We start from the raw sequence: 23,922 nt of genomic DNA on the forward strand, positions 1-23,922 counted from the left end.
AACAAGCTAAAATGAGAGCTGTCTGTATGCTGCGAGACTTGACTTGAGATTTGAAGGCAAAAGTGCTGAGGAGACATGACTTGGTGACATAGTAATATTGAAAAATGCTGTACTGAACGTATTGTGTCTTTTGGAGCGCTGCCAAATTGTTATGAATAATTAATAACATAACAAGCTGCTGCTGTCACCAGAATAAAATGTAGAAGACTCTAAATTCAAATGAGAAAACCCTTTCATTAAATTATCAATTAGTCTACATGAATTAGTGGCTCAATAGTTTTGTTTTTTTTTTTTACTCTCTGAATCCATGAAAATATTCTGATCAAATCACTTAGGCTATAGACTATGATTCCTGCTTTTAGTTATTAAATGTCCTATGTCCTAAATGTAAAAATATCCTATTCATTTTTGTAAAATATTTAAGAGTATTGATGATGAGGATTGATGTGTTTTTACTTGTCGATATCACTGATTAGGCTATCATGAATAATGGATTGTTGATGTCATTCGACCTGTTTTAAAGCAGATGATGGAGAGTGCAGCTGCCACTGTGGAGGGAATTTGTGATTTAAAAAAAACAGCTTAATGACAATCTTAGCTGTGAAAAGGTGTTTAAAATGACTGTAACAAAGCTGTCACCTGTGCATAATGGTTCATGCGTCGTGTAAACACAGCCAGGACACTGCGCTTCATATCATCCTCAGAGCCAATCTCTCTATTTGATCCATTTGTACAAACTGACCTTTATAATATTAATAACAAATTATCAGAGTTATAGTTTTATGTTACTCTAAATTATTCAATACATTTTAATCCTTCTGACATTTAAAATTAAGCAACTCGTTTGAATCATTGGTTTAGTTGTTTCAACATGAAAATGTGAGTTACTGCCGTAAAATTTAACTGAACTAGTATAAACATTGTGAGCCAGCTGAACGTAGGAATAATAGATTTATTTCCAGTGAGGTATTATTGAGCTTATATATTGACTTACTGAGGTAAACGTTACTATTTCTGCTCTAGAAACAATATGTAGTTATTTTTATCCTGTTCAGAATTTATTCTTTTTTAAAATGAAACAGAAGTTGCAGTCGTGAGGGGAAGTGTAGCTGCAGGCAGCCACAGAGAAGGAGTGATCTAACATGCATGTTGCGCAGACAGATGTGAGAGGCACCCCACTGATGAAATGAATAAAATAAAATTAATTTTATGTGATGAATAATGATTTACATACTGTCATATACATCACAGTCATTGTGTTTCTTTTTCCTAATGATCTGGAAGAAGACAAAACCGTTCATTCCAAAACTGGCCAGAGGTCACTGCGTGTGTGTGCTGCTGCATACACACAGATAGACCGCCAGACCGAAACACCACAACATTTCCTATGTTCCTGAGTTCGTCCACTACACCTGTTAGGTGGTCTGTGTCTTTGGTGCTGTCACACTGTAAGAATACATATTTACATTGTGTCACCTTCGTTGTTTCTCTCCTCCGTTCAGCTGTCATACAGGAGACAGAGATACAAAGAGGTAAACACACTCACAACAGCCAATTCAACAGCTGACTTGACCCTCCCCGAGGACGACGATGACTACATCATCCTCATTCAGACGCTGAGCGAAGGAGGGCTGGGCCCAGCCTCAGATCCCATACGAATCCACCAAATGAGTAAGCTCATTGTTCACGGTTTATCATGTTGTAATGTTTACGTGGTTAGAAATAGAACGTTCAAGGTAAAATACATTGCAGACGCGATGACTGAAACCTTTCGATTCACTTTCAGATGAAAGAAAAACATTTATTTCAAGGTTTTCTGTGTTCAGCTGTAACACTGAAATATGCTGATGTCAACATGTTCCAGAGAGATACAGCAAGATGACGTTTGACTTCAGGATTAACTGGGACCTCAATCTTTCTGAAATTTTTTTCTTATTTACCCACTCTTGTAAATGAAGTCACTTAACACTTTTTAAACCTGACAGGGACATTTTGTCCTCTGTTGACTCACCATTACTCATGTCCCTAGCCACCCCCGTTGGGCTTTCCAGGCTTATATTTTGCTGAAATATGCAGCACAATCCATCTCTGTCGCAGAGGTTGACTTCCTCTTTTACTAGATGCTATTAATGTCCTGAGGGACTCCAGGGGGGCTTCTTCTTCAGCTCTAAATGCTATTTGCATTGTTGATATTCTGTGTTGAATCCTTGAAAATAGCTGTTGACAGAGATAAAATTCCATAATGTTTTTCTTTCCTTCGAAATTTCATTTGAAAAGAGGCGACTCTTTTCCCAGAGATTCTTTTAATACTGCAAAGAAAAATATGCAGGCAAAAGGCTTAAGCAGGCAAAACAGAGTGCTCTGTTTATAGAAACTAATGGCTCTGAAACATCAAGAAGAGTTTCAGGAGATTTCTTTTGCATCAATAATATATTTTTTTCCATCAGGAAAGGGTTTTATATGGATCTTATATCATTACTGGAAAGTAGTTAGTGATCCGTAAAAGGTAACTGACTCACTTAAATCATAGATGGAAAACGGATGATGTGCACAAACTGTGTCAGGCTCCTGGTCCCTTAACACGCAGCTCCCTAAATACATTTTTTAGGAGGACATAAATGAGTTTTTTAATGCATGTTGTATGTTTCGGAAAACTAAGCATCTAATTTTTAGCCCGGAATGGCGTATATCTGTTTTTATTTGCATCTACTGGTAACATTGCAGAGAGATAAAAATTAAAAATTAGAATCAAGTATTTCAGATGGATGTTGATGCTGCTGTCATGTACGTCAGCTTCCTCTAACAGGTTTTACATCTGAGGGTTTTTTGTGTTCCAGGTATGAGCGCCCGCGGCTCGAGAGCCTGGAGTGTGGACATCTCCCCCCTCTCCCTGCTCCTCGCCATCGCAATATTAACATTCAGGTCAACTTCGTGACACAATGACAGACTCTGCTCTGTTTTTCAACCTTCAGTATTATTATTCTTTTCTTTAATTTGTGAAAGTTGCTGAAGTTTTTTTTTTTCCTCTCTCTCTTTTTTGGAGGTGACCACATACTATTTTGCTGTGTAGTTTGCGGGTACGAGGCAGCGCGAGAGTGGAGCAGTGCTGTCAGACACTTTAATTAACAGTAAATGCTTGAGCTTTTTTTTTTTTTTTTTTTTTACATAGGTCTGTTGGTCTCTTGGGAACAATGCTCCATTTCAACCCTTTTTTCGACTCTAGAATGATACAGATGCCTTACTTCCATCCATGTGCCAAAGTAGTTTCAGCCTTCTTGTTGTTCTTGCTAAGATAGCTACATGCTTTCCTCAACATTTTATTCCTAACAGTCTCTTCTTATTGAAGGTCTTAGTGTACCTGGCAGACAGCCGTGATGAGAAGTTGTGTTTTGTATTTTTGGAAATTTTGAGTTTACCTCCCCACATCTGAATTGGCGAGTAGGAACATGTTCATTCACCCGTGCCCGTGCCTTTGGAGATTCTTGTAACGGCATCACTTACAGACACTAGTCAGTGATACTTAGTGTTTTAGACATTCTGCAGCTCATTCTCCTCATCTTTACGTGCTGCATTAAAAATTGGTTGTGTCCCAGATTAAAACTCATTCAACACTTCACATCACCAGTGTTTGCCATTTGCTGAATGTACAATGAGGGCTCCTAAAGGTTTAAATGCTTCAGACCAGTTATTGTGATAGCCCACTGATTGATGGATTGGACTTTACTCTGCATTTACAAAGATTACATCTGCCTGAAAACAGCAGTAGAGGGAGAGGTGCACAACTGCCAGTGTATTTCCGTCATCTCTAGTGCTGAAACAATCAATCAAACAGTCAATCGACAGAAAGTTAATCAACAACCAGTTAAGTTATTTATCAAGGAAAAATGCCAAACATTGACTGGTGTGAGAATTTGCTGATTGTCTCTGTTTTAGATGCAAGGTATAATACCAGACGAGGTACACTTAGAGGATATTATTCTGCTGTATGCCATGGCCACTTGACAACAATCTGCCATATCCCATCAAATTACTATAACATCAGTTGTTCTTCCGTAGAACGGAGTGAAACAAAATGATAATTTAGTCTCATTATCAGGCTGTAGGAGAGAATCTTCTCTGAAGGAAATGTTTTACATTTTAGGAAACACAATCAATCCATATCATATCTGTGTGCATTACCTATAGAGTCAGGGCCGTGAGTCAATTAGCATAGCTTAGCATAAAGACTGGAAGTAAGGGGGAAACAGTTAGCCCGACTCTATCCAAAGCTCAAAAATCCACCTACCAGCACCTCTGAAGCTCAGTAATTAACACACTGTATCTCATTTGTTTAATTTAGTAGTCAGTGCACATACATGAGAATGGTATTGATTGTCTCATCTAAATCTCAGAAAGAAAGTGAAAACCATACACGTATTTCCCAAAATGTTGAACTATTCCTTTAAAGAGTAATTTCACCCTCAACATATGAAGTAACACACAAACTATAAGAACAAAGACTAGCAGTTTAATACTTTTTGAGCATGAAAGTTCATTGTTGACGTCGGGAACAACAGTTTGACAAAATAATCTCAACTCCACTTACTAGCATTTTCCAGAGCTTTCAACCACATCTCACAGTTATCCTCATTGAATGGAGTTAGCTCAGTTGTCATTGATTATCATAAAACCGAAGTTCTATTCTTAGACCACGTGTTGACGACTGAACCAACTCAATGACAACTCAGTAAACTCCGTTTGCTGATGAAGACTGTGAGACATGGTTGAAAGCCCTGGAAATATCTAGTAAGTGTACTTTATCTTTACCAATTTAATACTGGTGCATAGCAACAAATAAACATGTGTGTCAGAAGTGTACGATTATTCTGTCCAGTTACTTGAAATAAAGGGACGCCCACCAGCCAATCAGAATCAAGAATTCTCAGTGGCCATGGTTAAATATCGCAGATTCAATATCTTTGGGTTTTGGACAGTCGGTCCGACAAAACAAGCAATTTGAAAATTGTGATGTGTTATTCTTTTTTAATGTTTTCTGACATTTTATAGACCGATTGATTAATAGGACATACAATCAACAGATTAATCAGTAATCACCTGTTCAACACAGTTGCTGTGCTACTCAACGCGCATCATCAGCCATTTCAGTCGAGACGAGAGGTTTAAAGTGCTGCCAACTGTGCCAGTCTGATAATTGAAATCGAGCCACCAGCTTAGACATTATTTGGCAAAATGTATGGTCAGCTGTGTTTTAATACGTTGTGAATCTGTCCTTTGTTGTCAGTTGAATTGGCTTTTTTATGTGGTATGTGTTGTCATTGTTTGTTGTATTTCAGCAAGACCCCACTGCTCAGGTATTCAGACCTGCTTCATCTTACCTTTCAATAGTCCTAAAACGGCAGGAGCAGATAGATCAGAAACCTGTCAGCACATGACACAAGGGTCTATTTAACAGTCTGACTTGACGAATGGAAAGCCTGATATGTGCCATGATTTAGCAGACATTAAAACATCTTAATAAATTAGAGCAGGCCCGAGGGGCTTCTATGGGAAAAGGGCATAGGAGTAATGGCACTAATGACACCCACACAAGACTAATATATCAGGATTTAGGGAGGACTAAATCAGGACAATCCCATCAAGATGACACCAGAAAGATTCAAGGGTGTGTGTGTGTGAGAGTGAGAGAGAGAGAGAGACAGAGAGCCAGCATGTACATCTTTGTTACTTTACCCTACAGTGTCATGGACAAATGTTTTCAAACCTATTCTGCTATTTGGAAAAAAAAATAGTTTCAACTCATTTGTTGTACTTAACTGTGGTTCAGGGCTTTGGGCAACTAAAGCATTGTGGATATTCAAATAGACTAATACAAGGTCAATATGGGAGGTTGAAAAAAATGAGTTTAACCGAAGGAGGAGTTGAAATATCAAATTACAGTGGACTGCCAGTGCAAAGGAATAAGTTTAAAAGCTCCAGAATCCAAGGCCAGTGTGGTGCACCTTGCAGTTCGTATTAAAACACGAGGACAAACTGTTTTCTTCCCCGATGCGTGTTAATAACTTTCTCAAAGCAGTCTTTGAATCCTGTTATGTTGTTTTTGTGGCTTTACGTGTGGTTTAATCTGTATACATTCTCTCATCAAGGAATGTCATTGTTAAGCTAACAAATGTTTACACAGGAAAAGCATCTTTCTGACTGATTTATTGATTATATTGAACCGAAAAAAAAGACATTACACCGTTTATGAACTTGTGTCTTGGGTACATAGAAGCATTGCCAACCTCTTTGTTTTGTAACGTATCAGTACTGTGGAGATGTTTTGATTTTCTCTTTTTTTAATGTTTGATATGGTTCCTAATTGTTTTTCTTTTTCTCTTCCAACAATTCTGCACAAAGGTCAAGTGTTGCTTTAAAAGGAAGAATTAAGAGTCACTGTTGGCTCATTCAAAAGCCAGTGCGATGAGATCTCTTTTGCCTCCATACAGTAGACTTTACATACTGTATGTATTTTGTTGTGATTTGAAGCAGTTTCCCCAACTGGGAGACCAAACTGTGGTGTCCTACTTCCAATTGTAATTCTCAGTCAAACCCAGAATTTGAAAAATACAGCAGAGAGTAACATTTCTCAGCAGCTGCTATCACACACAGCCTTTTGGTGCAATGACACAAACGTTACCTGTTACAAGGTAGTCGGCCAGTGCACAGCAGATAATACAAGTTGTACTATCTACTAGTACTTCTTGTCTTTTTATACCAATACAGTTTTCCAATTTTATTGCTACTTTGAAGATCAGAAAAGGCAGAATTGATCAGAAAATTAATAAACGAGTTACCCGAAAATTCTTAATTCCGTAAAGATTGATGAAGAAACACAATTAGCGCTCTGGGTGACAACGCTTGGCCTTTCTGTTGTGACTCCTCAGTATTTTGATGTCCAGGTGATCTCCGTGAGATCGTGGCAGTAACGTTTTCACATTGAAAAGTCATCAGCTGATCTTGATATGCTGAAGCTGTGCATGTATGATATCGTTTGGTGCATTTGTGTTTTCTAAATGAGCGAGTTAATAAAAACAATTCACTGAGGATTTTCTCCTGGATTTTTTTTTTTCTTTTTCTTTTTGAAGTATGTGTGGCACAGTGTCATTTTCAGCATCAGCAGTTTTAGTGTCTTTTACTGCCGGATGAATTTGAGTGGTGCCTTGGGGCACCATCAAAGCTATAAAATGCCTAATATTATGAAAAAGAATATAAATGAGAGTAAATGGCAGCAGTAATGTCCTATTCAGTGGATAAAGAGCACATCCACAAAGATTTTTGGTGCATATACTAATTGTTTTATTATCATCACAGGGGATCAGATGTTTTGCATATTAACATCACATGTAATATTTAAAAGAATACACAATCTAAAAACGAATATATATCAAGATACGGCTGGCTTTGTGCTGGTAGTCTTTGCAAAGAATACTGATTAATTTCCTTGGATCACTGGAGCGTGTATTTGCTGAAGTTCAGATAGTTTCTACTAAAACAACGGAATGACATGGAAAGCTACTGTGAAATATTGATTGAGCCAGTGTTGCAGAGATGCTTTTAAGATAGTAAGAGGGAGAGGACCCTGTGAAGAGATCAATAGCAAGGGGAAGTGAAGAAAAGAGAGGTTTCTCCCTACACACCACAGATCATCCATAATGAGCTGCTGTGTCAATACATCAGCAATGGCTCTTCACATGCTATTGACCGCTGAATCACAACACCAGGGTACTGTAACTTCTGGGTTTTTTACACCAGTGACTAGGTGAAAGGTATTTATGTGATTAGTATACCTGCAGTATCACCTTTAACTGCAAAATGCTTTGGATACAGACATGGTTTTGGATAGCTGTAACTGAGATATTGGGTAAGACATGATTGGTGTATATTACTTCTCCCTATATCCCCCCAACACAGTGCAGATGCTGTAACTGAGCTGCTGCAGATAGCAAATGTCAACACTGCCCCCTCATGGTACCAGCACCTTGGTGCAATACTACTGTGATCAGGTTGGAAGGGTGAGCCAGTAGCAGGGGGGGTAAGCTAAGCTTTCTGTCTGCAGTGTCACTGCATTGAGTGGGTACATTGACAATGCAATGCAGTCGAAAATGACAAGATTCATGAAAATGTCCAGTCTTGCTTTGGATGTCAGACTGAAAGAAAACCTATAATGTTGCAGATTGGTAAAATATAGAATGCATCTTTTAGATTGACACATATAGCATATATAATCCATAGACTGTTACTGCAGTTTCGTGTTGCTGCCGGTGCACTCCGCGCCTGTAGGTGGCGCTGTGTCTCCCTCAGCGTCCTCCTCAGCGGCTCAGAAGAAAACACTAAGGAAAGACGGCTGCTTCCTGCGGCTCACATGTACACACACACATACAAAACTAGATGATGAATTCTTCAAAGAGTAACGCTTCCTCCAACAGTGGCCGTCAAGACAGTAATACAGACACCAACGACGAGGAAAATGCCGAGTTGTGTCCCGGTTTTAAAGACGCGGATGCCTTCGTTAAAGTAAGTGAACTAACCGCGCTGGACGCGGAGTTTTTGAGTTGAGGCTAGCAACCAGTCTGGCAACGTGGATGTGCGTGTTGGCTAATGCACTCTGGTCACATTAAAACTTTGGTACTGGTAGGAAACATGCACAGCTAAGTGTTGAGACAAGTCCATGGGACAGTTTAATGTGTATCCAATCAAGTATGAAGGTTTAGCCTCTTTAGCCTGCTAACTAGCGTAAATCATGCCTGTCTCAAGGTAAATGTTTATCTCATGTAGCTAGCTGAGAAGCTGCAAATAACTAAACTTATTAAAGTGGTTAGATCTTACATGATGAAAAGCAAGCAAATATTCCCATATAATTTGAAAAGTTAGCAGATATTTGGTGTTTATATATGATAGATAAGCTAAACAGGCCATTATCAAAAGTGGTATTAATATATTTTCTGTCACACCTGTGTTGGAATATCAACTAATCATTGAAACACTATATTCATGTCAGTTTAACATGTCAAAATAGTTAAACAGTCTCTGTTTCCCTGCCTTACATTTTAAATATGCTACATTTGATTTTAGTGATTTTTTTTTCTTTATTTTTATGTCCATTTTATGTCATTTATGTCTTTCTTGATGTGAAGCACTTGGTGCATGTGATTTCTTTTGCTGTAAGGCACTTTAAGCTGCATTTCTTTTTTCAATGAAAGATGCTATACAAATAAAGTTATTATTATTAATTAATTTATTTTTTATTGTCTCTCTTCTTCAGTATGGACTGGGTGCTGTATTATCAGCCACCAGAGCATCTGCCGGCTTGCCTCAAAGTGGAGATGAATTTGATTTCTATCGAAGCTTCCCGGGCTTCCAGGAGTTCTGTGAAAGTCAGGGAGATAAGCTCTTGCACTGGTGAGTATGCAGCATGATGTTCCTTGTTTTGAGTTAAGGTTCGGCCAGACTTGCACTTGTCTCTGCAAATGTTCGCTCCACTTCTCATTCACTTACCCTGAAGCCCGTGCAACTCACAAATTCATCATTCATTCATTCATTCATTCATTCATTCATTTGCAGATTGTTAATTTGCACTGCTGGTCAAGAAAGAGAAACTGAGTTGTCTTGATGTGTTTTGCCTTTGAATATAGAGGAAAAAAATGGATTCTAGATATGTCATATCACCCCAATTTGTGAAATAGTACATAAAATACCAGACTACACACTGTAATAATGCTCTCATAGTTTGTTTACAGTCTGGGATTACTCTGCTCAATATTTCCTGATTAGCTTTGTCAGACCCATGACAGCATGTCCTGTTTCGTGCTGAGTGCGAGACAATTTTGCTGGACTGAAAGCAAGTCTGACTGAGCCTTAGACATGCAAACACAAGAGTATTTTTGCAAAGTAATGGCCACCTGCTGTTTCCCAATAGGAGACATTAAATATTTTCACTGTGTCCCTGTCTTAGCATGAGTCAGATAATGCAGCACCACGGCTGCAGATCTCACATGAGAGACCGCAACAAGCTGACAGGGTTGGAGGAGAGGTTTGACTTGGTTGTGGACTCGAACGATGTCATCCTCGAGAGAGTGGTATGACCTACAGCTTTGGTGTTACACAGATTTCTGCATGAAAAAAGGCCTTTGCAAAGCAACCGAGCTCTTGTATCTGATTTCTAGGGGATTCTTCTTGATGAAGCCGACGGGGTGAACAGGAGCCAACAGCCTGTCATGCCTGCAGGGTTTCAGCCTCCCAAGATTGTTGTTTCCAGCTGGAATCGCAAGGTTGGCTAATTAACCTCTCGGCTCTTGTACTGCACATGCCAGTCTCTGTTTTGGGCTGCGTTCAAGCTGAAACGTGCCAGTACTGGCATTCCAGCACTTAAGCAGTCGGAAGTTTTCTTTTTTAATTCTCTTTTTAATTCTGGAAGACTTGATAAATATTCACCGCAATACTTCACACATTTGGTAAACAATGCTTTTATTGATCAGGGCTCAAGCTCTGGCAGTCGATCTGAGACGTTCAGACTGCTTCATGCGAAGAATGTTATGAGGCCTCAGCTGAAATTCAAGGAAAAAGTCGACAACAGCAACACGCCCTTTATTCCCAAGATCTTCATCAAGCCCAATGCAGTAAAGCCTCTTCCTTCTTGTAAGTTGTACTTTTCTCTCTCATAGTCTTCCCATCTGTTGTTTCCATAACATTCATTTGACTTATAATCTTAACCATTTTTAGCATATTTGATCTTTTGCTCTCCAAATTGCAGATTTCACCAACAAACAAATCCGAAAAGAGAGACCTGAGGATCTTGATGTCCCGGCTGCCCTGGCTGACTTCATTCACCAGCAGAGAACTCAGGAACATGTTGAAGACATGTAAGACTTGTCCTTCACGTTATAATGTTAACATTTAGTCTTTTCCTTTACTTAACTTACTGTCTTAACTTATGATTTTGATCCGTGTAGGTTTGCACATCCGTACCAATACGAGTTAGATCATCTTACAATAGCAGAAAACCTTCTGTCTAAACCAGAACCTCAGGTAAGTTATAGTGATCACTGATCATATAATATGATAATCTCACTGTTAGTTAGACCTCCACTAAATCTGTCATTTGTGGATTATTTTTAGATGTACAAACCAATCACTGAGACAAAGTGCGCCTTCATTGACACATTGGAGGATCTGGTGGCTCTGAATGAGAAGCTGTGCAAACTGTCTGAATTTGCAGTGGACCTTGAGGTAAAGGATTAGATTATTATATATATATATATATGCGCCTATATGAATGCGATCCAATACAACAGATGCAACCTTTTGTGAGGCTGTTGCATTGTTGTGTCAGAAATGTATGGATTTATTTTCTGATTTTACTGTGGTAAATTTTTTTGAGACTGTAATAAAGCCTGCAGACTCAAGTGTGTAAGCAGATGTTGAGTTTTGATGTTTTCTCCACCACAGCACCATTCCTACAGGAGTTTCCTCGGCCTCACCTGTCTGATGCAGATCTCCACCAGAGACGAGGACTTCATCATCGACACCTTGGAGCTCCGCAGTGAGATGTACATCCTGAACGAAGCGTTTACTGACCCGGCTATTGTCAAAGTAATGCAACTGCTCCACAAATCATTTGCTCTCTTTTGAAATGATTCCCCGTGTTGTATCCTGGTGACTGACGTAAAAAGGAAAAGTCTGTGCAGAGGGAAGATGATATTACGTTAAACATAAACATTAAGTGTTTTATGAATGGATTGCATCCGAATTGTCTCATCCTCTGCATAACCTGACCATACACTAGAGGGAGAATCTCCACCGATCTGTCCCCTCCTCTCATTCAAAACGTGGTTCCATGATCATAAACAGTTACTTTAATTTTTATGTTTTGTAATATGAGTCTTGTACAGATGTAATCGTGAAACCTTTCAACCGGAATTCCTTTGAGGCGTCTCAGAGCTCCGTCGTTTTCAAACACATCTCATAAAGTCTGAAGGTGTCCTGCGGTGTGTGGGAGCCACTGTGACTCACACACAGTAGGACACCTGTGAAAAAGTGTGATGCGTGGGTTTAAACTGCTAAAAGAGACAAGATCTGTGAAAATAATCCAAATGGGAAAAATGTCACATGGTGTTTCCCCAGATTTTTATTTCAAATATTTACTGTATCTGCGCAGTCAAATGATATTTATTGAAATAAGTTGGTTCCTCACAGGAGGGTCCTCAGCGCTTTGTTTTTCACTTTCAGCTGAATGTACTTTCTCTACTGTTATCAGGTCTTTCACGGCGCAGACTCTGACATCGAGTGGCTCCAGAGGGACTTCGGCTTGTACGTCGTCAACCTCTTTGACACACATCAGGCCAGTCGAGCCCTGAACCTGGCCAGACATTCCCTCGACCACCTGCTAAAACACTACTGCAGTGTGGACTCGGACAAACGCTACCAGCTCGCTGACTGGAGGATTCGGTATGGACACGACTTGACCATTTGATGTTTCATTTTACAGTTAGTTGTTTATGGTTTAGCTGTGGGGTAGATTTTCTTCATGTATTTCAGATTATTTGTAATTGTAACATTTCCAGCTTAAAAAATATATATATATTGTTGACTTTGGGCAGTTGAAGTAAGATTTGTCCCATAACTTGGCCCTGTAGCCCCTTGCCAGAAGAGATGGTGCAATACGCCCGGACAGACACCCACTACCTCCTCTACATCTACGACTGCGTGAGGGCGCAGCTGTTGGACTTCAACCACGGGCAGCCTGGCCTGCTGCAGAGTGTCTGGAACAAGAGCAAAGACATTTCCCTGAAGGTTTGCACAAATTTCCCTTCTTACACCATAAAGATTAAACTGACACTCAAACATCAACCTCTGTACTCCTATTCCGCTGTTCCCCATCCAATAATCGCACGGTTTCTTTATTGTTCATATTTCCACAGCATAATCTCCTGCATTTTCTGACATTTGTCATGATTTCACCATCTGCCCCCTTCTCGTACAGAAATATGTGAAGCCTATATACACAGAGGAGTCCTATTTGGAGCTGCAGAGGAAGCAGAAAAGGTCTTTTAACACCCAGCAGCTCACTGCCTTCAGACTGCTGTTTGCCTGGAGGGACAAGCTGGCCAGGCAGGAAGATGAAAGCACCGGGTAGGCTGTTTGGAAATGGATGAACTTGCAGCTCTGGAAATCTGCTAGAGCTGTTTTTCCTATTTCTAGCATGCGCCCAGCCAGATTTTTGCAACGTACATGTTTTTAGTCACAGTCTCCCTGCCTTTATAATCATCCATTCGACATCCTCCTAAACATGTTTTTAATCATTTTATTTGTGTTTAGATTTGTCCTGCCAACTCACATGATGATCAAAATATCCGAGGAGTTGCCCAAGTAAGTTGATTAGATTTCCCACTTCAATTTTGATGCATTTTTAGTCGTTCAGTGCATGTGAACACAGTGTTTTGTCTTTATCTACCCAGAGAGCCTCAGGGCATCATCGCCTGCTGTAACCCTGTGCCCCCGCTGGTGAGGCAGCAGGTCAATGAGCTCCATTTGTTAGTACAGGAAGCTCGAGAAATGCCTCTCCTTAAGGTGAGACATGATGGGCAGCAGGAGTGGGGAAGGGGGGGAGGGGGGTATAATGTTTTTTCTATCAGTTATGTAATTCCAGTGTTTGTGTTGTTACAATGTTTTCTACACTTCACACAGGCTGAAATTGCAGCTCAAAAGAAGAAAGGACTCACGCCCATAAAAAAGGTCAGTAAAAAAACAGATGAATCAAGATGGAGTTTTCAGTTTTTGCATTTAATAGTTTACAACTGAGGTAAATTAATGTGATCTTGTGTCATTTTTCAGCCAGAGGTTACTCTGTTTGGTCCTCATGATACATCCAGGGTCTCTGAAAGTGATCTTCCCCACTTTTCTGCTGATGGTAAGTTTGATACTCATACATATTGTATCAGGGCTGCAACTAACAATTATTTTAATTATTGATTAATCTGTTGATTATGGTCTCAATAAATCGATTAGTCGACTGGTTTTTAAAATGTCACAAAATGGTGAAAAATGTCAACAACTGTTTCCCAAAAGCCCAAGATGCAACCAGAAATGTCTTGTTTGTCCAGATCAACAGTCCATAACAAAGATATTCCATCATAGAGGATTAAAGAAACCGAAAATATTCACATTAAAGAGGCTGGGACCATTTTAGCTTTTTTTTTTTCTTTAAAAAAATGACTCAAAATGATTTATCAGTTATCAAAATAGTTGACAGTTAATTTTCTGTCGATCTACTAATTGATGAATTTATTAATCATTGCAGCTCTATATTGTACATTATCCTGGTGATGTGATATTGTAGCCCATTAAACCTGAAACACATGTATTTAATTTCAGAACTGCCTGTTAAACAAGGGGCGCTCTTCTCAGATGATGAGCATAAAATGGATGTCGATGAAGAGAAAACAAGTGGTCTCATGGCAGCAGCCAAAATCACACTGTTTGAGGTAGAGCTCAACTTTCAGTTTATTCAGACAGTCAGTTTGTATGTAACTGTGGTTCCTAATGTCAGAACTCTTCATCCTCTTTGAAGGAGCTGGAAACAAAGAATGACCAAGAGGACGTCTCTGTGGCTCAGATGAAAGCCAGACGCATCATCGAGTCTTTTGAAAACCCTTTCAGAATGGTGAGGGTCAACCATTGATTTAACCTTCAGCATTGTTTGTATTTTTTTTTTTTTTTTTTACTGGACACACAATATTCAGTCATCTTGCTTTGTGTTTTCAGTATTTACCATCCACTGATGTACACGTCAACAAGAATGCCAAGTTTGACCCCTCCTCAAAAATATTTGAGGTAATCGAAGAGCTCCTTTCATTCATCCATATCCTGACTCAGAATAAAAATCTTATTTATCTTTCTATCTCCAAGTTTCTTTGTGTTGTCCTCTTAACTTCATGTTTGAATATTCAGAGTTGCACCATCTCACATTTACAGATCAGTAAAAGATGGAAACTGCAGAGTATTGAACAGCAGCAGAAGGAGTTGGAGTCCAAGAGGAAAGCCAAGGAAGAAGCAAAGGAACATGCGAAGAAAGTGGCAGGTAATGGGGTAAAACTTGCTCTAAATGTAATCTTTTTTTTAATGGAAGCCTTGTGTCCTTCACTGTATTTTATTGTTGCTTTCCACAGAAGAAAGAAAGAAGGCTAAACAGAGCTACCAGGAGTCTCTACAGAACGTCGCCACCGTTCGTCAGCAAGCAGCGGTGAGTAATTTGCTCTTTTCCACTTCTGATAGGCTTTGCACTGTAAACGTCCCTTTTGGGAAAGTACAAATCCATGAAAAACATGAGTTATACTCACCCAGGAGCCTGGCACGGCATATTAAAGATGCTTTAATAGTCAGTTTAACCCTCTGTAATGCCCCCCATTTTCTTAAGATATGGCTGATATTTCTGCACATCAATACAGTGACTCACAAGCGAGTGAACCATTGCTACCACTCTGCAGCACCAGCATTGTAGTGGCCTTTTAATATATATATATCTTTCACGTTATGTGTCTGGGGAAGAAGAATGCACAGCATGGGATTGGAGCTTTAGAGACATGTCCTCCACTCATCAAACACTTTCCTTTCCTCCTGGGGATAAAAACAGCTTCTTTCTCCCGAAAAGCCCACTTCCTGTTCGCTGCGTGTCTCTGGTGTATTGCTTGGCAACCTCCTGCTTGGTTAGTCATACACACTCTTGCCACCATATGGTGTTTCCTCTCTCTTCTAAATTAATTCCAATGCTCAGACAAAAGTCCTCATCTTCCATCCACAGTGCAGAAGAGCAGAGAGAATGGTCACTACCGTCTGACTCTCACTTTTCTCTCTGTTGGTGGATGGCACAACTTCCCCCTCTGCCTTTCATTGTTCGAGCCTCGAGCCATCAAAGGCTTGTGCCAATAGTAATCCACTGTGTGATAATGGCTTAAGTGTAAAATTGGTTTTAAGACACTGTCTGCTGAAACAGCGCCTCAAAATAAGCACGTTGGCACCGTCTGGTGGCATGCATCATAGTCAGAAGTGTTGGCAGCGGCACTTGAAAGTAACACTCGTCAACTTGCCAACTGCAGGCAAATATTGGCCGCGCCGGCTTGCTGTCAGTTTCAGCCGGCACTTTGGCAGTGAGGTTCTCTTGTCTAATATCGGTTTGAAAGAAAGCTTTGTGATTTTTCCCATGCGTCTACTAAACTGATATTATGATCGGAATTATGAAGAGTGTATGCTGTGATTGCGCTCCAGCATCACTGATTTTCTCTTTAGCCTCCATTCTGTTCATAAACAGTTGCATCAAAAAATGATTAACTGTCCTCAGGTTAAATTAAGCAAATTAGACACATCTGAAATAATATTGCAATAAAGCATGATTTGTCAAGGCAGAAGTTTTGAGGGGGGGGGGGGTATTTTTTTTGCTATGTAAATGCTCTAATCAAACTAAATACAAAGGAGAAACTACAGTTTGAAGAAAATGTGTTTCGGCCAGAGAATCTCAGTTTCAAGCCTCATATGGCAGAGTTGTAATGTAAGTTGCAAAGCTATCATGAAGGTGAACCCTCAGTGAGGTGACGATGATGCTGTCAGTCGCACTTTACGCTGTGATTGTAGTTCTATCATGTGAAGCCATTTTGAACTTACTCAGTGCTTGAGGAGAACCTGTCTCACATAGATTAATGTGAGCAAACACAGGGAAAGAGAATCCCAAGATGATGAGCTGAGACCCTATAAGACCTTGTTCTTTAAACATTGGTAAAGATTCATGGTTTCTGTGAGACGCTGCAGCTTCAAACACTACAACGGTAGACTTGAACATTGTAACTTAAAATTAGCACAAACATTTAGAAAAGTTGTTAGCGCATGAAGGTAAAACATCGTACACCATGTAATTCTTTGTGTCTTTAGCCACACAGCAGCCACATTGATTTAACAAGTTAATACAACGCAGATATTGTGACTGCAACAACCTCATCTTGAAGACTGATTACACATCTTCTGTGGCAAAACGGCACCGTTGCACTGACTGCTAGAGATCAAAAGGTGTAACAAACAGAGGTGTAACAGTTTAATGTTGCAGAGCGTGAGATAAAGTGAAAATTTCCAACTGTAGATGGCGCCAAAAGCTCTATTTTCCACTTCAGACTGTTCCATCACTAATTAGTTCATATAATATTGACCTGAGTAGGTCACTGCTTTATATTTGTTTTAATCAGAGGCCAATACAGTATGGAATTAAGGGAGGTGTAAGGAAATGTGTGTGTATATACAGTATGTGTTTGTGTGTGTGTGTGTGATATATATGCAGCACAGGAAAACAAAACATGTTGAGGCAAATGATCAGTTATTGTCAACCTCTTTATAGTTCCCTTTAAAGATTACGTAATCTGTTGCTTTAATGTTTCTTTTATGCACCATAAATACTTAATCTGCAGCTCGAACAATTTAAACCCCCTAATATTAAAATATTAAACCTACTCGTAGCAAGAGAGCTGTTTGACTACCAGTATAACACTGTACACATATAACTTGTCTCACAGCTAGAAACAGTCATCCAGCACTGTTTATTATCTTGTTACTCTAAATGAAATGTTTATTCTAAGTATTGTACATAATATAACACGGCCGACCAAATTTAACAGGAATCTGCAAAAGGCGACGGAAAGAAGAGAGAGAGGGCCGCCAGCGAGGTTGGAGAGTCGACTCCCAAACCGAGCAAGAAGCTGATGAAATCTGCGGAGAAGCCTCAGAAGACAGAGCCGCCTCCCCAAGACAGCTTCAAGCCCTTCGACTACAGTCAGTCAGACCTCAAAGTTTTTGCTGGTATGCATTTATGGGATTCTTTTTCATCACAATCAATCACATCACATTAATTAATCACATCACATTTAGTTACAGTTGTTGTACGTAATAAAAGTATTCAACTTAGTGCATTCCCTTTGTTTTACAGGTACTAAATCCAAGGACAACACACATTTTGATCCAAACCGGCAAACCCATGATTTTAAGAAGAAGGTATTTGTTTGTTGATTTATTTGTTTATTGAAAAATATATTTTATCAGTGCTTAATGGATGAAAATCTTTTGTCCAACAGAAAACTCCAAAGGGACAAAAATCTAATTTTGGAGCTGGAAACCGAAGTATGTCGTACATGGCTGGAAAATCTGACAGGTAAACGTATATAATATACAGTATAAGAGGGTTTTTTGCCCGTACAAATTCCAACATCCCAGTACGTTACCGTTCTGTCTCTTTTTTTTCTCTACAGAGGTTTCCGGCATAACTGGCCCAAAAGATAAACTCTTTGATGTCATTTTCTTTGTTATTATAAAACTTTTTTTCCATCTTGCAAGAAACAATGTTCCTCTTTTTTCTTTCTTGCAAATGAAATTCACTATTTCAATATTTAATGAATTTCAAAGTGTATTTTTTTCCCATCTGTGAACAGTTTACCCTGTAAATATGTGGAAACACAGACCTCTTTATTAAAGATGATTTTAGAGGAAAAAGTTGCCTACATGTTTTTTTTTTTTTAAATTGGAGTTTAATTTTGGTGGAGCAGTATCAGGATCAGACTATCTTCAGATCTTCAGAACTATCACTGCTGAGGATGACATAAAAGCTGTGCAGCGCTAGCAGGAAAACTCAGAGATTTGCTCTCATTCAGCTGTAAAAACATAAGTGAAGTTTTATAAGGCCCAGTTCATTTTCAGTGTTCCAGTTCATCCCAGAGGTGTTTAATGGGGTTGAGGTCCATCTCGCTTTGTGCATGGGAGCGCTGTCATGTTGAAGCAGAAAAAGGTCTCACCCTTTGTCTAAAAAATCATTGTATGTAACTGGAACTAAGGCATCTAACTCAAATCACAAAGATCACACATAGCATGTGGATTAGGGTGTCCACATACTTTTGGTCATATAGTGTAAAACAAAGGAATGAAAAGTGCTATCACAACACAAATTGATTGAGGTATTTTACAAGTTTTTAATACCGGGGTCAACACTTAACACCAGTATTAATGTTTTCTGATGATGATGAAGCTTATTTTCATCAGTAATGTGTAAAACTTAGTAACTGCTGTAACCTCGTAATAGATTCTCAACTTCTGTAATTATGCATCTCAGCATAGGGCAGTACCATTTATTAAGGGTTTATAAGTAATGTAATGAATGTCTCTATCAATGGTAAATACAGTCTCACTGCTAATTTACTATTTAAAGATCAGTTATAAGACATTAATAAGACCAACTTTTGGGTTGACAGGATGGTTACTCCAGTGTGACAATTTGTCTTTTTAGCTTGTGCTTCAATTAATCCGGAAAGGACCGTTTGACCACTTAACTTTTGGAGAAGGGCTGCAGGTCGTGTGGACCGAAATCCATTCATAAACAGCTTATTAGTATTTACAACTGCAGATGTGATATTGTTGTCAGAACCCTTTATTGATGATTTATTAACATTCATGAATGCAAACACGATGAAATATTAGATAGTGAGAAATGCATTTATTAATATAATGTTTTGGTAATAACATGGCTGCATATTTGTATTGAGTAATAATGAAATTATAAATGTTGATTTAATCATTAATGACTATAGGTTTCTCAATTTCTAATAAGCCATCAGCAAGATTTAGTAAATCACCTGCATATAATGTTGAAAAGCATAATGGTTCTTACAATAATCCATAAAGTCTGCAGTTGTAAATGTTAATAAGCTTTTATAAATGGATTTTGGTCCAGATTCCCTGCAGACCTTTTTCAAAAGGTAGGTGGTCTAACAGTCCATTGGAGGGGTCTCCGTAATGAATTAAAGAGTTATAGCTAAAAGGAAAAATGTCATGCTGGTGAAGGATTTTCCACAACCTGGCGACCCAAAAGTCTTATTAATGGCTTATAACTGATCTATCGTTAGTAAATTATTGATTAATCATTAATAAAGCCAATAATTACAGCTTATAAACCATTTATAAATGGTGCCCTATCGGAAAGTGTCAGAAAATCTTGGCTTTCCCTGATCCCTTAGTTTTATTTACTTTATCCTCAGGATGTAACATTCACTTTTATGTAAGCAGCAGGGACAGCCTTGTGTAAACAGACAAACAACAGTTTCCAGTTGGAACAAAACAGTGAATTAAGCACTACTGGGCCACTATCAGCTAGATAGTAACTAAACAGTTGACCAAAGCAAATCTCACAACAAGGCCCATTTTGTAGCTGTTCTGGAGCTTTTGATCTTATCACATGATCTTCTTCAGAGTTGTGATGGAATTGTAGATGTTTAAATGTCATTTTTCTGAGAATTTTAAAGATTTCTTGTCCATGTTGGCTTGAAAGTTGAGATTGAAACTTAATTCTTGACTTTGAGTTGACAAATTAAAAAAAATGTCACTACAAGGTCCAATGTGGAAATAAAATCGTCCGAGTGAAATCAAAGCTGTTTCAGCTCAGTTTTTTCAACACAGTTGGGACTATCGATTAGGCTGATGATTAATAGTGATTAATCGTCATCCTTCCAGCTCGTCACATTTGTGTCATAGCTTTTAAACAGCTGGGGCAGTCACAATGACAACAGAAAATCTACCGAATGGAAAAAGTTTCTCTTCAGATGACACAACACCAAAAACAGTCAAATCCGGATTGTATTGTTATGAATATTTATAGATTAGAGTTATCGAAAGTCCAGTCGTGTCGTGTTTTCCATATTTACACACTAACCGTTGCGCGAAATGCTGCATCTGGCGTGGGTTACATTTAGAAAACCTACAACAAAGGTAGCCTAAATATATTAGAAACAATAAAAACAAGGTGACACATTTTGTATTAAAACACTGTTATTGTCATGATTCCGCTGTATCAAACCATGCATTTCAAGAATTGAACCATGGCGACATTAATGTTTCCGTCATGTGTCCGATTCCCAACCGCAGATTTTCATGCCAAACATATGACTGAGTAGTTTTAATGTGTGGAGAGGTCTGTGTAGTTATTCTGCAACAAACTGCGCTTGATTTTATCAATTAACCTCAGTGGACCATCGTTTGCACGCAGAGCCACTACAAAACAGTAACAAAAATTGTAATGATCCTATAATTAAAGTGAAAATAAGGATCGAACCATTTATAGAGGCTCGACATCAGAGTAAGTCCAAGCACTTTTGATTAATATAGAGGAAATCCAGATGTTTTGCTCCTGGAATGCCAGCTGTCAAAACACTGACCGTACAGCGTTGTGAGCGAGTGAACTGAGCCATAAAATGAATAAACTGCAGGCAGCAGTTTTAATGAATGATACGGCAAAGTGTTGATGTCGAAGAGTTTGCGTCTATATCAATGACATTTAGCAGGTGAATAACATCTACAGTGCTGAACTGTTTGATTACTTGTACATCAAAACTACACACACACACACACACACACACACATACAACTTGTCTCACAGCTTGAAGCTGTCATCCAACACCGCTCATTATCCTGTTAGTTACAAAATACATTTAAGAATTCATGCTATCAGTTAATGGGCAGAGTAACTCCAAATCAAATTTCATAGAGTAGTTAATGATTAGTCACTAATTAGTTAATTGAGAAATGAGTCAGGAACGACCTGATAATTGATGAACGTTAAGTATTTCCTTAATAATTCCTAATGGAGGACTATATAGTTGAGACTGAGTTACTAGCGAACAGACTGAGAGATCTTATATTAATGAACCATTATGTAACGATTAGTTCATCAATATCTGTGAATGGATCATACTGACCACCTTCTCCATGAGTCGATACAACTCATTCATTACTAATTACTAAAACATTAGTTACTGTTTTTTGTGCCCCCTCAAGTAAAATGATACATTATACTGAGTAGTTACTAAGTAGTCCCTCATTACATCAAGCCATTACTTACCCCCAATGTGAACTAAAGCATCAAAACTAACAAGTACTCACTGTTTTTTGTTTTTTTTTCTGGGGGATTGACACTTAGTTTTATAACAGACCAGAGACCAGCAGGATTCTTATAAATATAATCATCATCGTCTTCAGGGCGCATAGCCTACATTAATATTCACATGCACATCACATTCACATCCAAAGGCCTACTATCAGCTACAGTTACACTAAATGCTAAGCTTACTTGTAGGCATATTATGATATATGAATACATATATTTCTTATTTATGATTGGTTAAGAAGGTTCAATAAATCTTATTCTCCATCGGTGACACTGTGGGCAGCTGCTGGTCCTTCAGTCAGTCCTCCCTCCTTGATTTCACCAACTTTCTTAAGCAGCATCAGTTCTTCAGCACTGAAGCAACGGTGGCCTCTCACAACTGGAAAATTTAATTTACCCAACATGAAACTAAATTTACGCAAGGTGGATGGTTTTATAACTGCAGAGTAAGTCTTTAGTAAGTCTTTAGAACAGTTTCACCTTAAACAGAATCACATCAGTCTCAACACAGTCTCTCAACATCAACAGCCCCCTCCGCAACAAGTTCCACACTACTTACTTTGTTACACATTAATGCAAAGTCTGTAAGAAGGTGCATCAGGAAGGCTAAAATATATCATTTACTAATCCAGTGTTATAGTAGGTTTGGCTAGGGTGTAGTGTAGCTGTGTAGACCAGGTAAGTCCTCTAATATCTGATGTTTATGAAGCTTATTTTCATCAGTAATGTGTAAAACTGTTAGTAACTGCCTTAACCTGGAAAAGAAAACTGTGAATTAAGCACTACTGGGCATTGGCTTGTCATGAAGAGCACGGCTAAAAATTATAAATGAGTACAGAAACCACTATCAGCTAGATAGTGACTTAACAGTTGACTAAAAAAATCTCACAACAAGGCCCATTTTGTAGCTGTTCTGGAGCTTTCGACCGTATCACACAATCTTCTTCAGCAGTTGGAGTTGTGATGGAATTGTAGATGTTCAAATGTCATTTTTCTGAGAATTTTAAGGACTTTTTGTCCATGTCACCATAAGGTCCAGTGTGGAAATAACAGCTGTTTCAGCTCAGTTTCTTCAACACAGTAAACCTGGGAACTATCAATAATAGTGATTAATCGTCTTCACTGGTTGGGTTGGCTAGGTTTAGGCATGACAAGTGAGACTGATTAGGGGTAGGGTAAGAATATGAGGGTAAACCAATCAGAGGCAGAGTAGGATGGGTTATGACTTTGCCATCCTGGGAAAAAAAATATCATCGCTAGTAGTCATCATTGCTATAGCACCATATTGTGGTAGCAACTTCCAATTAAAGTATGGTGCCTTCCGGATACATACATACTCAACCACTCACATACATACTGTACATACATACACACTCAACCACAAGCATACTAGGGATGTGCAGAAAGCCCAGTATTTGTATTTGCATCTGTATTTGTTGAGGCAGCAAAATTATTTGTATTTGTATTTGAATAAGAGTGGAAATTGGTGTAAAAATCCTGTTTTTGTTTTAATTACACTTCTGATTTTAGAATATTAAAGTGTTAAAATAAGTGTTCATCAATTAAGTATTTTGAGAGGGAGGTACTCACACCCGGTAGTTCACGGTTACCATGGCATCCGCTTCCTAATGTCTTATTCTATCCCTGGTGAGAATTTGGTAACACTTTACTGCAGCAACTTTGAGAAATACAAATTCAGTTTGTCCACCAAGATGATAAAATACGCAAATGCAGAAGATCATGTGATAAGATAAAAAGCTCCAGAACAGCTACAAAATGGGCCTTGTTGTGAGATTTGCTTTGGTCAACTGTTTAGTTACTATCTAGCTGATAGTGGCCCAGTAGTGCTTAATTTACTGTTTTGTTCCAACTGGAAACTGTTGTTTGTCTGTTTACACAAGGCTGACCCTGCTGCTTACATAAAAGTG

The 23,922-nt window shown here is 38.8% G+C and overlaps 2 protein-coding genes across 4 annotated transcripts in view; both read left to right on the plus strand.

The window, feature by feature from the left end:
* Positions 1–7,083, plus strand: part of cntn3a.2 (contactin 3a, tandem duplicate 2) — a 40,863-nt gene extending 33,780 nt beyond the window's left edge. For all 3 annotated transcript variants that reach the window (XM_042409770.1, XM_042409771.1, XM_042409773.1), the window contains 2 exons: positions 1,503–1,671; positions 2,838–7,083. In XM_042409770.1, coding sequence (XP_042265704.1) covers positions 1,503–1,671; positions 2,838–2,935 — 267 coding nt within the window. In that variant the 3' untranslated portion in view covers positions 2,936–7,083. The remainder of the gene's footprint in view (positions 1–1,502; positions 1,672–2,837) is intronic.
* Positions 7,084–8,357: 1,274 nt separating this feature from the next.
* Positions 8,358–18,552, plus strand: exosc10 (exosome component 10). Its single transcript, XM_042410222.1, has 25 exons — positions 8,358–8,553; positions 9,302–9,438; positions 9,992–10,115; positions 10,203–10,307; positions 10,515–10,674; positions 10,790–10,898; positions 10,989–11,064; positions 11,155–11,265; positions 11,485–11,628; positions 12,293–12,483; positions 12,672–12,828; positions 13,019–13,167; positions 13,354–13,404; positions 13,494–13,605; positions 13,723–13,770; positions 13,870–13,945; positions 14,410–14,519; positions 14,606–14,698; positions 14,800–14,868; positions 15,010–15,115; positions 15,204–15,277; positions 17,691–17,871; positions 17,999–18,063; positions 18,144–18,220; positions 18,318–18,552. The coding sequence occupies exons 1-25, from the start codon at positions 8,428–8,430 to the stop codon at positions 18,346–18,348; spliced, it is 2,682 nt and encodes an 893-aa protein (XP_042266156.1). The 5' UTR covers positions 8,358–8,427; the 3' UTR covers positions 18,349–18,552.
* Positions 18,553–23,922: the final 5,370 nt, after the last annotated feature.

This window comes from Thunnus maccoyii, chromosome 4 (genome assembly GCF_910596095.1).
Source record: "Thunnus maccoyii chromosome 4, fThuMac1.1, whole genome shotgun sequence".
NCBI lineage: Eukaryota > Metazoa > Chordata > Actinopteri > Scombriformes > Scombridae > Thunnus > Thunnus maccoyii.